General features: G+C 31.2%; 1 protein-coding gene across 4 annotated transcripts; it reads left to right on the forward strand.

Annotated features, from left to right (window-relative positions):
• Positions 1-2,643: 2,643 nt before the first annotated feature.
• Positions 2,644-10,875, forward strand: LOC18045733. Of its 4 annotated transcripts, none has more exons than XR_002905905.1 (5): positions 7,082-7,400; positions 8,587-8,831; positions 9,422-9,514; positions 9,635-9,751; positions 10,616-10,875. XR_002905905.1 is itself a non-coding variant. In XM_024185338.1 (4 exons), the coding sequence occupies exons 1-3, from the start codon at positions 7,114-7,116 to the stop codon at positions 9,466-9,468; spliced, it is 579 nt and encodes a 192-aa protein (XP_024041106.1). In that variant the 5' UTR covers positions 7,082-7,113; the 3' UTR covers positions 9,469-9,514; positions 9,635-10,058. The 4 variants fall into 4 exon arrangements, 1 of the variants encoding a protein (XP_024041106.1); XR_002905906.1 differs by lacking the exon at positions 10,616-10,875 and adding an exon at positions 9,848-10,057; XR_002905907.1 differs by lacking the exons at positions 7,082-7,400; positions 10,616-10,875 and adding an exon at positions 2,644-2,799 and having other exon boundaries at positions 9,635-10,055.
• Positions 10,876-12,909: the final 2,034 nt, after the last annotated feature.

A 12,909-nucleotide genomic window follows, 5' to 3' on the forward strand; every position in this document is an offset into this window, starting at 1 on the left:
ACCAAAATCAATAACTAAATATGCAAAAGTGTACCTGAATCCACATATGACAAATTACCATCTATATTCTTGTGGTTAGCCTTCCAAATCAATACTTTTTCTGAGAGAATCCTTTAAGTTTTTCATTACACTCTTTCAATAAAAAAAAAAAGAATAGAATGTTACGTGGAACCTAAGGACCATAACCATTTATATACATATAACTTTCTTGTTATCTTTAGGTATTCTTATTTCAGCCCATCACAGAAATAAAAATTACACTTAAGTCTCTACACATTAATAAAGGCTTATACCCTATTAGATACATTAAATCTCAAATTACTGAAAACCTTAATAGATCACTTTTAATTGAGCTTAACCTTATAACACAGTCTAACCTTAATAGATCACTTTTAATTGGGCTTAACCTTATAACACAGTCTCCAACACATAATTATTCACAAAAAGCCTTATGTTGGATTAAAGATCTAACAACGTTGGATTAAGGATCCAACAATCTCCCTTTTGGACTATATGTGTACCTTTATAATTATGCATTGTAAAAATAATTATATGAGCTCAACTTTACTGTCATTACTGAAATGTGTCTATAATCAATTTGGTCCATCAATAATACTAATATATGATCAAGCTGCCTTTGTTAAAACTATTGTAGCTTGACTTATCAATGGTCACTATACCAATATAACTGAATGACATGGATCATGATGTGAATGTGTAGTATGAAAAATTTATACAAAGTGATCTTAACATACTTATTTCTAAACGGTCTACTTTAAACCTTAATGAGATTAAACCATACCAAAATCAGAATGTGAACTTTATTTCTACAGAAAAATATTTATATCATCAAAGTATCTATAATCATAAACTTCCATTAAAACTAAATATTTTATAATGAGACGATATCCATACGACCAGTGTGCTCATGAAATATTTTAGATGGGATTCCCTTAGTAAGCAAATTTACAATCATGGAGTTTATGTCAATATGCTCTACAAACAACTGTCCACTCTGAACTTTTTCTTTAACAACTAAGAATTTGATGTCTATATCCTTTGACTTCGTCGAGTTTCTGTTGTTATTGGAATATAGCACTGCTAATTTATTGTCACAAAATAACTTAAGTACACTATCAATAGGAATGACAATTGGTCGGGTCAAGTTCGAGTTTGGCCAAGCCCCAGCCCAACTCCATTATTGAAATAAAAAATCCGACTTGAAAGAAAACTTGATGATTTGCATTTCGGGTTGGTTCGGGATCATTTGCATTTCTGACCAAAATTGTTTTTGAGATTATATAAATAAAAATCCGTATAACCTCATAACTATATTTTTTTAAAGATTTTTAAGTAATTCGAATTAAAAAAGGATATAACCTCCCCATATACAATAAAATTTAAATGCATTAAAACTGACAGGAAACTGTGAGACAATGCCCGACTAGTTGGCTGGTGGTGGGATGGAAGCCAAGTGCAGTCATGCATGTCAGCTTGGAGCAGCTGACGATGGGCTTACAATGTTGGCTAATTGTAGCCGGCGAGCATTGGCATGGTAGAATATTCATGCCGCGCGGTTAACGGTGTTGTCTGACTTAGGGTTTGTGAGTTTGGTACTTTGCTCTTGTGATTTGAGATTGGGAAAGTGTGTGATGTATTCGTGTGACTAGTGTGAGTGTGAGTAGGGGTTATAATAGATAATCGTAAAATTTTATAGGCTATAACAAAGTTAGGTGAAACATGAGAGGTTCCAAATATAAGATTCACATAAAATGGGTGAATTTGTTTATTTTTCATGTAATTTTCTTCACTAGGGTGGCCTTGAAATGTATGTAACTCTGCCTTTTTTTAATTGATCAATTACTGGCAGCTACTTGTACAAAAGGTCAACTAATAATCTTAGAGATCTCAACAACTGAGTTCTAGTTTCAGTCCTAATTATTATGTGTCAATAATCACTACTAAAAAAATGAGGTTTTTGTGACAAAATTTTGTTATTAGAAGTTTGGAATTGACAAAGTCTTGTGACAAATATATGTGGATTAGATTTTTTGACAGATAGAACCAGGCACAAGCTTGAGGTTTGAAAATTTTGATTACTTTAACAAAAATTAGTGACAGAACTCTATCACGGAATGATAATTGAAGTGCTCCCTGACATAATTTTTGTCACGGAATTAAATCTTCATGCCACATCGACATGAATAAACGATGTATTTATTTATTTTTATGTTTTATTCCACATCAGCACTAAATAAGAACATCAATTTTTTTATTGTTAGTAAGACTTGACAAAATTCTGTCAAATAAATTAACTATATAGAACTTATTTCGCCACGTATGCAAATAAAAAATTAATATTCTATTATAATTTTTTTGTGATATATAATGGCGCCTAAATTTTAGGCGCGTATTTCTTTATTTATTTATTTATTTCAGAAATTATTAGTAAAAGATTCTCTTGAATTAAAATGGTGTAGTTTTATACAGAGTAAACTACGTCGTTTTACTAAATAACAAGGGAAAGGCTGTAACTATTTTGACTTAGAAAATTTTTTCTCCTCTCATTCTCTATACTCGACAACCTTCTCTCTCAGTAAAAACAAAAAAATATATATATATACTTCATGATCCAATTTAGAATTCTAGTTTTTGTAGAAACAAAATCTATTCTTTGCACTTAAAGACGAAATTTGGGACCGGTTTCGAAAGCTTCTATTTTGGTTAAAGAAAATTCATGGTTCGAAGGATGATTGACGTGACCTACTGAAGCTTTTAAAGTTTATCCTACAATTTTAGGTAAAATCAGAATCACTTTTTAGTTCTTTCTCTATCTCTCTCGCTTTTTTTTTTTTTTTAACGTTTGTGCTGATTATGCCTAAATTTAGTGGTGCCAATGATTTTGGGACCTAGGGTTTTCAAAGCTGTTTGTCTCTTTATGCAAAATTGTTTGGCTTCGTTGCTAAGGGAAACATTTGTGGGGAACACATTGAATTAAAAATGAGAGTGTGGTCCCTTTTTGATTCTTGGGTATTTGAAAATTTGCACATTTTGAGGTTTTTAATAGACAAAAGACAACGGATTTGTGCTTTTGTATTTATAAACTATGGTCAAATTTCAGTAATTTTGTACAATGATAGTGGTCCCTTGAAGCTCCACTTATATTGAATTGGGTTTTTATTTTAGAATACAAGTGTTGGTTTTCTTTTTTGGCTTATTTCATAATTGATGTGGTTCCAATCTTTGTGTTTGACTTTTTGTTGGCTAATGAAATTGTGGTCCCTTTTTCTTTTACAACCAGAAGAAAGTACACTTAGAAAAAAAATATTATTTGATATTCTAATTTATTTGTATTGCAATTAGAAGAAAAAAGAGAATTCAATAGATGCATAAATTAAAAGGAATGATGATTCATTACAGATGACGGTAGTAGTAGTAGAATAAATAAAATGAGAGGAATTATTTTCTAAAGTTTGTTTGCTACATTTTAAGGAATTTTACTTTTTTTGATCTTGGCACATATAGCTTTTTGTATTTTCTAAAATTCCCTTGCAATGACAATTAAATTTAAGCTCTCTGGAGTTAAATATTTGTTTTGTTTCATATTATGAGATTTTTTTCTTGGCTTCAGGCTTGTCTTGGTTACTGCTGCTTTGTAGAGTTGTGGAGTTTTACGGTGCTTCCAATTTTCAAAAAGCTATTTTCTTCATTATAAGTTATTTTGTGTGAATTGAGTTGATTTGAATTAGAAAATTTTCCATTGCATTGAGTTATTTTCTTTTATTTGGATTATTTAACGTTGATTTTTAATAATATTGTTTGTTTATGTGTTAATTATAGTTTTGCCTTTGTGTTTGGAATATAGCATGTGCTACATGACCCCTTTACTAATACATCAATGATGAATAATTTATTTATGTGCTTTTAGTGCAAAGTATGTTAATTATAGTTTTGTCTTTGTGTTTGGAATATAGCATGTGCAAAGTATGTTAATTATAGTTTTGTCTTTGTGTTTGGAATATAGCATGTGCTAGATGACACCTTTACTAATACAACAATGATGAATAATTATTTATGTGCTTTTAGTACAAAGTCGAGCTTTTGCATATGGTTTCAAGTAATAATTCATACTTTGTAGTTGATCATTCATATGTTTTGGATTTATTAGAAAATCAAGTAACTGTTAAAGATGTACAACTAATTAACATCTTTATTCTTAACACTTTGTATGACAAATTATAGCCACCTTCTTCATTCGTTAAAAAAAGTTGGAAAAATAAAATGTACACAAGTACAGAGGAAAAGTTTTTTCGACTGAAATTAATAGTAAAAGTAGTAAAAGATAAGGAAAACAGTGTCATAAAAATTGTTCATATAAAAAATATGTTCAAAATCAAAAGAGAATATAGTAAAAATTGGTCCAAAGTATCAAAATATTAAAGTGACAGAGCTAATTCATATAAAAAATATGTTCAAAATCAAAAGAGAATATAGTAAAAATTGGTCCAAAGTATCAAAATATTAAAGTGACAGAGCTAATTCATAAAAGAATATGTTTTATTGGTAAAAGCTACAAGCACCTATTATATAAAATATGTTCTTAAACAATTATTTCTTATATTCAAATATCCAAATTGTTGTTTTCATGATTTATTCGGAAAAATAATGATTAATGACTAATATAGGAATAGTAAGGAGGTACTACTTAATAATACTATTATCTTTTATTTTATTTAACGTAATGGCAATCCAATTAATTTCTTCCCACCTATGTTAGTCAAGCCTTAGATCTCTTGCTTTTAATATAAGAAAGTTTACATTCCAAATAAATGGCACCCACTATTATTACTATTACTTAATTTTTTTAATCTTTCTACTCCTATTATATAATTAATACTCATTAAATTAATTAAATAATTAAATATATCATGTCTTTTCAGGGAGATATTTTCTACTTCATACAATGGATAAATCATGGATGTCATCCAATAGGCAGTCCATTGCTTATGAAAAAGGGGTTGCCAGCTTTATTAAGTATGCCATTAAAAATTCTGATAACCCTAACTTTATAAGATGTCCATGTGAAAAATGTGTGAACATGATATATCGAACACCTCGAGAGGTAGTAGATCATCTCTTTGTGAATGGTATTGATGGAAGTTACAAAGATTGGTCTTGGCATGGAGAGAAGGCAACATTCTCATGCGAAGACCACTATAATGACCAAAATACCAACAATGACTTTGCTGCCACTGTTGAAATGGTGCATGATGTATTTAAATATTGTGATAATGATGTTGAGTCATTGTGGGATTTATTAGAAGATGCTGAGAAGCCTTTATATCCTAGTTGCACTAAATATACAAAGTTATCTGGTTTGTTGAAATTGTACAATGTAAAAGGGAGATATAGGTGGTCAGATAAAAGTTTTTCAGAATTGCTCATTTGCCTTCAAGATATTTTTCCAGAAGAGAATCTATTACCTTTATCAATTTATGAGGCTAAAAAAAAATGAGTGTATTAGGTGTACAATATGAGAAAATACATGTATGTCCCAATGATTGTATTCTCTATCGAAAGAACTACGAGAATCTTGTTGAATGCCCTTCTTGTGGGCAATCAAGATGGAAGAATCAAAGTAAGCACATAGATAAAAAAAAACTAAAGGTTCCTGCAAAGGTCCTGTGGTATTTTCCTATCGTTCCTAGGTTGAGACGCTTGTTTCAATCTCCTGAAACTGCAAAGGACTTAACTTGGCATGCACATGGTAGAGAAAATGATGGTATGCTTCGTCATCCTGCTACCCCTCCTTCATGGAAATTAGTTGACAAATTATGGCCTGATTTTGCCTCTGAGATTAAAAATGTTAGGTTTGCTCTTTGTTCTGATGGGATCAATCCTTTTGGTACCCTCAGTAGCCAGTATAGTTGCTGGCCAGTTATACTTGTTAATTATAACCTTCCACCTTGGTTGTGCATGAAAAGAAAGTTCTTGATGTTGTCTTTATTGATCTCTGGGCCGTGACAACCCGTAAATGATATTGATGTTTACTTAGCACCATTGATTGATGATTTGAAAATTTTATGGGATGTGGGCATTAAAGCCTATGATGTGAGTAAGCAAGAATCTTTCATTTTACGTGCCATGTTAATGTGGACTATAAGCGACTTCCCTGCATATGGTAATTTATCTGGTTGTGTTACAAAGGGATGCTATGCTTGTCCAATTTACAAGGAAGGAACTGCTGCACAGTGGCTGTCGCATAGTAATAAAATGATATATATGGGCCACTGACGATTTCTTCCACGTGGTCATTCTTTAGAGACAAAACAAGAGTATCTAACAATAAGGTAGAGACTGAGTTCCCTCTTAAACCATTGACTGGTGAGCAAATTTTAAAGATGGTTCATGGCATTGACTACACATATAGGAAGAACAAGAAAAAAATGAAACAAAAAAATCGGGAAGTAGTGTAAAAGGTGATGTAAAGGTGTGTTATAAAAAGAAATCAATTTTTTTTTATTAGATGTGATTTATATTGAAAACAATGTATGTGAGAGCATTTATGGCACTCTATTAAATATTCTGGGTAAGAATAAAGATGGTCTTAAAGCGAGATTAGATCTTGTAGAGTTAAAGATTAGGCCTGAGTTAACTCCAAAAAATGAGGGAAGTAGTACAGTTTTACCACCAGCTTGTTTCACATTAAGCAGAGAGGAGAAAATGAAGTTTTGCCAAGCCTTAATAGATATCAAAGTCCCTGAAGGATACTGTTCAAACTTGAAAAATCTTGTATCTATGTCAGATTTGAAGCTTCATGGATTAAAATCTCATTATTGTCATGTTCTAATGCAACAAATCTTACCCTTAGCAATAAGGTCAATTTTACCAGAACATGTTAGATATGTCATCATAAGACTTTGCTTTTTCTTCAATGCTTTGTGCACTAATTTCGTTGACCCAAATAAGCTTCATCAATTACAACTTGACATCATTGAAACTCTGTGTGTGTTGGAAAAAACATTTATGCCTTGCTTTTTTGACATCATGATTCATTTGACTATTCACCTAGTAGAAGAAGTTAGGCTTTGTGGTCCAGTGTGTCTTAGGTGGATGTACCCATTTGAAAGGGAAATGAAACCTTTGAAAAGTTATGTCCGTAATCATAACCGTCCTGAAGGATGCATAGCTGAGTGTTACATGGTTGAAGAAGCAATGGAATTTTGTGCTGATTTCCTATCAGTTTTAAATGCAATTGGAAATCCCCCTGAACAAAAAGACATGATGTTAATTGAAAAGCCTTTAACAAGTGGAGTAATAGTAGAAGTTCGTCATGAACTGTTGGAGCAAGCACATTGTTATGTGTTACAAAACACAGTAGAGGTTCAACCTTATATTGAGTAAGAATCTTTTAACTTTTTGATATGCTTTGTCATTTAAAAATTATAATTTATAAAGATTCATGTCCATGTTACATTTTTTTAGTGAACACATGAGGTGGTTAAAGAAATAATATCCTCGTAAATAAAAAAATACAAAATGGTTACAAGACCAGCACCATCGTACCTTTACTTACTGGTTGGATGAGAAGGTTTGTTGCTGTCCAAGTTCTTTTAAATAAGGAAAATCTTTACCCTTTTAGTAATACAATACTAATAAATCTAATACATGTAGGTGTCAAACGCACAATTAAATGATGAATTAGTTTCAAATTCATTATGGTGGTTATCACAAGGACCTCGCCCAAATGTGATTAAATATCCAGGGTATCTCATAAATGAGTTTTATTTTCTAGCACGAGATCGAGATACGAATCAAGTGACTCAAAATAGTAGTGTAACTATTGTGGCAAACACAATGCAAATTGCAAGTGCTAAATACAAAAATCCTATAGTTAGTGACATGACATATTATGGGGTTATCAATGAGATATGGGATATTGATTATACTATGTTCAAGGTGTTGGTGTTTATGGTCGATTGGGTTGACAGTGGCAACAGTATTCATGTTAATGATCTTGGTTTCACCTCTGTTGAACTCGATCGGATAGGTCACAAAAATGATTTGTTTATCTTAGCTTCTCAAGCAAAACAAGTATTCTATGTTCCTGATCAACGTGATGAACGTCTTTCAGTTGTGTGTGCCATGGCCCAAAAGGTCAATGAATCTGTGGCAAATAAAGTTGAGGGAGACAACATCATCTAACATCCTCCCTTTTTAAATGAAGCACCAACAATTAATTCGTTTGATAAGGAAGATGATGATGTTAAAATCTATCATCGTCCAGGCTGGCGAAGTGTTAGAGTTGATAATTAACAATCAACAGAATATGGCATATTAAATTCACATTATAGTAAGTGTTTTTTTTTTATTTTATTTTTAGTAGTAATTAATATTGTTAGTTTTATTTTTATTAAATTTTTTCAGTGGTTGTTAATACATTCATTATCTATGATTAATGTTTATTTTTCATTTTGTAGTTAAAATTTTCTGTTATGTTTGACCGATACTAATGATTTTTATGTTTCTTTTCTAACAAAATGTGTGAATCGGAAACAATTCTTATGGTGGTGAAAATAATGATAGTGATCCATTGGATCTTAATGGTCGACCTTCAAGAGGAATCACTAAAAAAGCTAGTGTATTTAAAAGACAATCAAATAGTGGTCAGATCGTGGTTGAATATAATGAGAGAGGAATTCATTGTGGAGCTGAGGCCATTGACATGGACCAAACTATTGGTATGTTGGCACGTCAAGTGATACCTATCGTGTACAATGATTGGCGTAAAGTTCCTCAAATTTATAAAGGAGTTATGGAAATACATCCAGGTAATGTTTCATGTATTCAAAAAACTTAAAGGAGAATAAGTTTTGTAGTTAATTCTTTAGGTCAATAAAAGGATAGTAGTTTACTTGATGTGTGTAAACCTTTGTATAGTTCTATACGAGGCATGGTTTTTCAGATTGTGATATTGATTTTGGTTGATACAATGCTTTTTGAAAATGATAACAGCTTATGGTTTGATTATTTACAATTTTATTCGTATCATTTAAAAATATAAATAGTTTCACATGTTGTTTTCAGTTATTCATTTTTTTAGCATGTTTAATTGTAGAAACTATTTAAAGTGGATGTATGCTCCAAAAAACAAGTTATCATGCAAATGGGAACAACACATAGACAATTTCGTCACAACTTGTATGTTGCTTATATTGTCCCGAACAAGCATAATCGTAGAGAATTACAGAAACCGCCATTGAACTATCAGTATATCAAAGATCATTATTGGAAAGAGTTTGTGGATAAAAAACTATCACTTAATTTTGAGGTATTGATACAGGTTATAACATCCTTATCATTGTATCTTTGCTATAGTCCATATGTAATGTCTATGTTTTACAATCATTTCAATGTACAGGAGCAACGGAGAAAAGCACAAGATGCTTGAAAGCAAAACCAGTATAATCATAGCTTGGGTTCTGGTGGTTATAAGAGGGTAGTTAAGAAAATTGTAAGTGATAACTTATTCCAAAATTAATTGTCTCAATTGTGAAGTTTCAATTAATAATTAAATTAATTATTAACCTTCTTTTTATTTCATGTAATTAATTCTTGATACTTTTCTAAATAGATGAAAGAGACAGGCCTATCTGAATTACAAATTGATAGAAGCATTTTATGGAAGGAAGGACGCAAAAGCAAGTCTGGAGAGTTTAAACCTGAAGCATTACCCATTGTTAATAAGATTGTAAGAATTATTGATGTTGTTCATGAATTTATACTATTTTTTGAGGGAAAATTTGGAAATTATGTTGGATTCATTAATATTTGGTTTCGGTTTTAGGATAATTTGGCTAGGGAAGTAAAGAAACGAGTAATGAAAGTTGAGTAAAGGGATGATATTCTTACTAAAGCATTAGGCAAACCTCCTGTTACTGGCCATATGCAAGGCTTAGGGAAGTTTATTACTGCTTCAATGTACTTTGATACTGTGAAAACTAATTGTTCAATGAATGCAGAAGGAAACATTTTTCAAGAGACATTATGTGAAATTAAAAGTCAACTAAAACATATTTCTGCACATTTGAATATAAGTGGCAAGGATTCTGAAGGTGTGAGTTCTAATATGAAGATTAGTAGTAAGAAGGTTGGCCAGTAATTAGATATAGATGCTGTCTCCTCAGATAATGATGATGTAAGTATATGATATGTTACTCCTTCACTTATTCTATTTTATGCTTGATGTTCTGAGTGTTTTTAGATGTAAGTTGAACTAATTTTGAATTTCTTCATGGTTTATTATATAGATAATTTGTTTTATGCTGATCATTTTTTAATTTTATGAGATAGGAAGATGATTTGAATGAAAAACAACTTAAAAAAAGAGTTTACAATGTCATTGAAAATGAGGAAAGCAAAAAAAGAGCGATCCATGTGGAAGAAGAAAGTGACAGTCATAAAACCATACCGTATGTTGGCATTGAAGAAGCCTCCCCAGATAATAAAATCTTATGCCATGTAATTAGAATATGTTAGATAATTTAAATGAGCTAGCCATTTTCCTTTTAATTTATGAATGAAAATTAACATAAATTTACATTTCTTGACTTAGGGTGATGAAACAATTATGCGGATGAAGATTAGTGAAGATATTGAACACATTATTTCTTCGGCAGAAGAGCATTCTAGAATTCTGAAAATGAAAAGATACGAAGAAATTGAACGGTTTCTTACCATGGCACAAGAGCTTCTTAGGTTTCAAGGAAAGAAAGTATATTTTGAGGATTTGATTTATGGACAATGTGATATCAACACATACATAACGATAGAGGATTGTAGTGTGTTGGCATACTTCGAGGAGTTGACAGTGAATTGTCTTATGATATGGACAATGTAAAGAAGATTGGGTTTTCTTGCAAGCATATGTTTTAATTATTAATTATTGTATAACTTATTAAATTTTTGTTTGCATAGGAAGTTATATGAGGAACTAAAGAGGATTGGGATGACGATGAAGTATAAATTCATGAATCCAGATGTTGTCTCGCTTTCTGGTCGAGCAAATACCAATAAATCTCAAATTGATAGAACGAAAATCATTGTATCCCAATTGGAAGGAATTCAATCTGGACAGTTATGCTTCATGCCTTATAATCCTAAGTAAGTACTTGAGCCTTATTATTTTATTTAATCACATTATTTTTTTAAGAAAATCTTTTACTAAAATTAAAGTTTGATTTGTTGTAGATTTCATTGGGTCCTTATTGTTATTGACATGGATTCTAATACAATATACTATTTGGATCCAATGCGACAACCAGTGCATATGGATCTAAGGCTTCTTTTGAATAAGTAAGTGAAATTTTATATGTTTCTACATATGTTTATGACATTAAAGGTATGTTTTGACAATTTCTACCATGGATAATCATACATTCTACAGTGCCATGGCAAGACTTAATGTTAAAGAATCAGCTTCAAGCAATAAAGTTAAAGTTAATTGGGCTACAGTGAAGGTAAAAGTAATTAATTATTAATTATCATGCACATTTGAGTTCAAATGATAAATATTCTTAACATACAGTTAATTGAATAATTTTTTAGGCATCGAGACAACCCGAAAATGTCGAATGCGGATTTTATGTCATGTCCTATATGCAAGATATCATTGCTGATAACAATGTGCTAAAAGAAGATGTAAGTGTGCATTTTTTATGATGTAGTACTATATTTATATAATAGCTAATTTATTTGAATTTGTTTATAGTTCTTTGGAAAGAAAACTTATAATGAAAAAGAGATTGATGAAATCCGTAAGGAGTGGGCATCTTTTTTTCTTGGAAAAGTTGTGATTATTTCAGGTATGTGATATAATTATCGGATGAAAGTTGGCTTTTTCATACTACGAATATACAAAAGAGAGTATTAGGTATCAAATATTCACTTTATTTTTCATAAGCAATTATTCCCTCATTTCCATTTTTCTTTAAGTATATTTTTATTAATTAGAATATTATAGTTTATAGGCAATAGAATAGTTTGACTTTGTTGTTAATTAATGTTTTTTTAATATTTGTTAGCATTCTAAGTGCTTAGGCTTTTTTAGGTTTCTGTTTACATATTTTTGTTGGCTAATGCTTGTGTACGTTTTATTGTTTGTTGATGTTGTGTATGCTTTTTCGGGGGGGGGGGGGGGGACAATTTGTAAGCATACTATGAATAAAATTTGGTTCATTTGAAGATTGATGTACATTTATGTATTTGTAACTAAGCAGCATTTCAAAATTTCATTACGTTGATGCATTTTCTTTTATTTCTATGTATGCAGGAACTTGTTGCTGTTGTTCATTGCTTATATATGCTACTGGTGATCAGGCGATTAATGTTGTGCAAATTTTAATGTACTCGCAAGCGCACGAATCTATTGTAGTATAGACTAATGGTGACGAGTGTCGATCCCACGAGGAGGTGGATTTTAATTGTGTAGAATTAATTTTGTAAATGGGTGATTGGATTTGTGGTGGAAATGATTTGGGATATGCAAAAACTTAAATTAAAATGGCGAGAATAAATTCTAAAATTGGAATTGAAATGGTGAGAATAAATTGAAGAGAATTCTATTAAGATGACGTACTTGGGTATCTGGATCCGTATCAACATGCATCATGGGCTAAATAATCCTTATTAATGCCAATTAAATCATGAGGGGGGAATCCACACCTCATGAACCACGCTCTAATCAATATGGTGCTAAGGGCTTATCGTGCCAAATAATAATAACCTTATACTAGAGGGCCGGTGAAACCAAGGCGGTACTAGACAAGATTAGTATTATTTGTCGACGAGAAGTCAAAACATCCACAAAAACTAGAGGGGAAGAGAAAATAAATTTACCAAATAAAGCCC

The sequence above is a fragment of the Citrus clementina genome, unplaced genomic scaffold, assembly GCF_000493195.1.
Source record: "Citrus clementina cultivar Clemenules unplaced genomic scaffold, Citrus_clementina_v1.0 scaffold_4, whole genome shotgun sequence".
NCBI lineage: Eukaryota > Viridiplantae > Streptophyta > Magnoliopsida > Sapindales > Rutaceae > Citrus > Citrus x clementina.

Excerpts from the sequence above, each read along its gene's own strand:
- LOC18045733 (XM_024185338.1), top strand. The coding sequence starts at position 7,114 with ATGTACCCATTTGAAAGGGAAATGAAACCTTTGAAAAGTTATGTCCGT. Across the intron at positions 7,401-8,586 it reads GAGGTTCAACCTTATATTGA|TGATCCATTGGATCTTAATG; the intron begins GTAAGAATCTTT and ends AAATAATGATAG. Across the intron at positions 8,832-9,421 it reads AGTTATGGAAATACATCCAG|GAGCAACGGAGAAAAGCACA; the intron begins GTAATGTTTCAT and ends TTCAATGTACAG.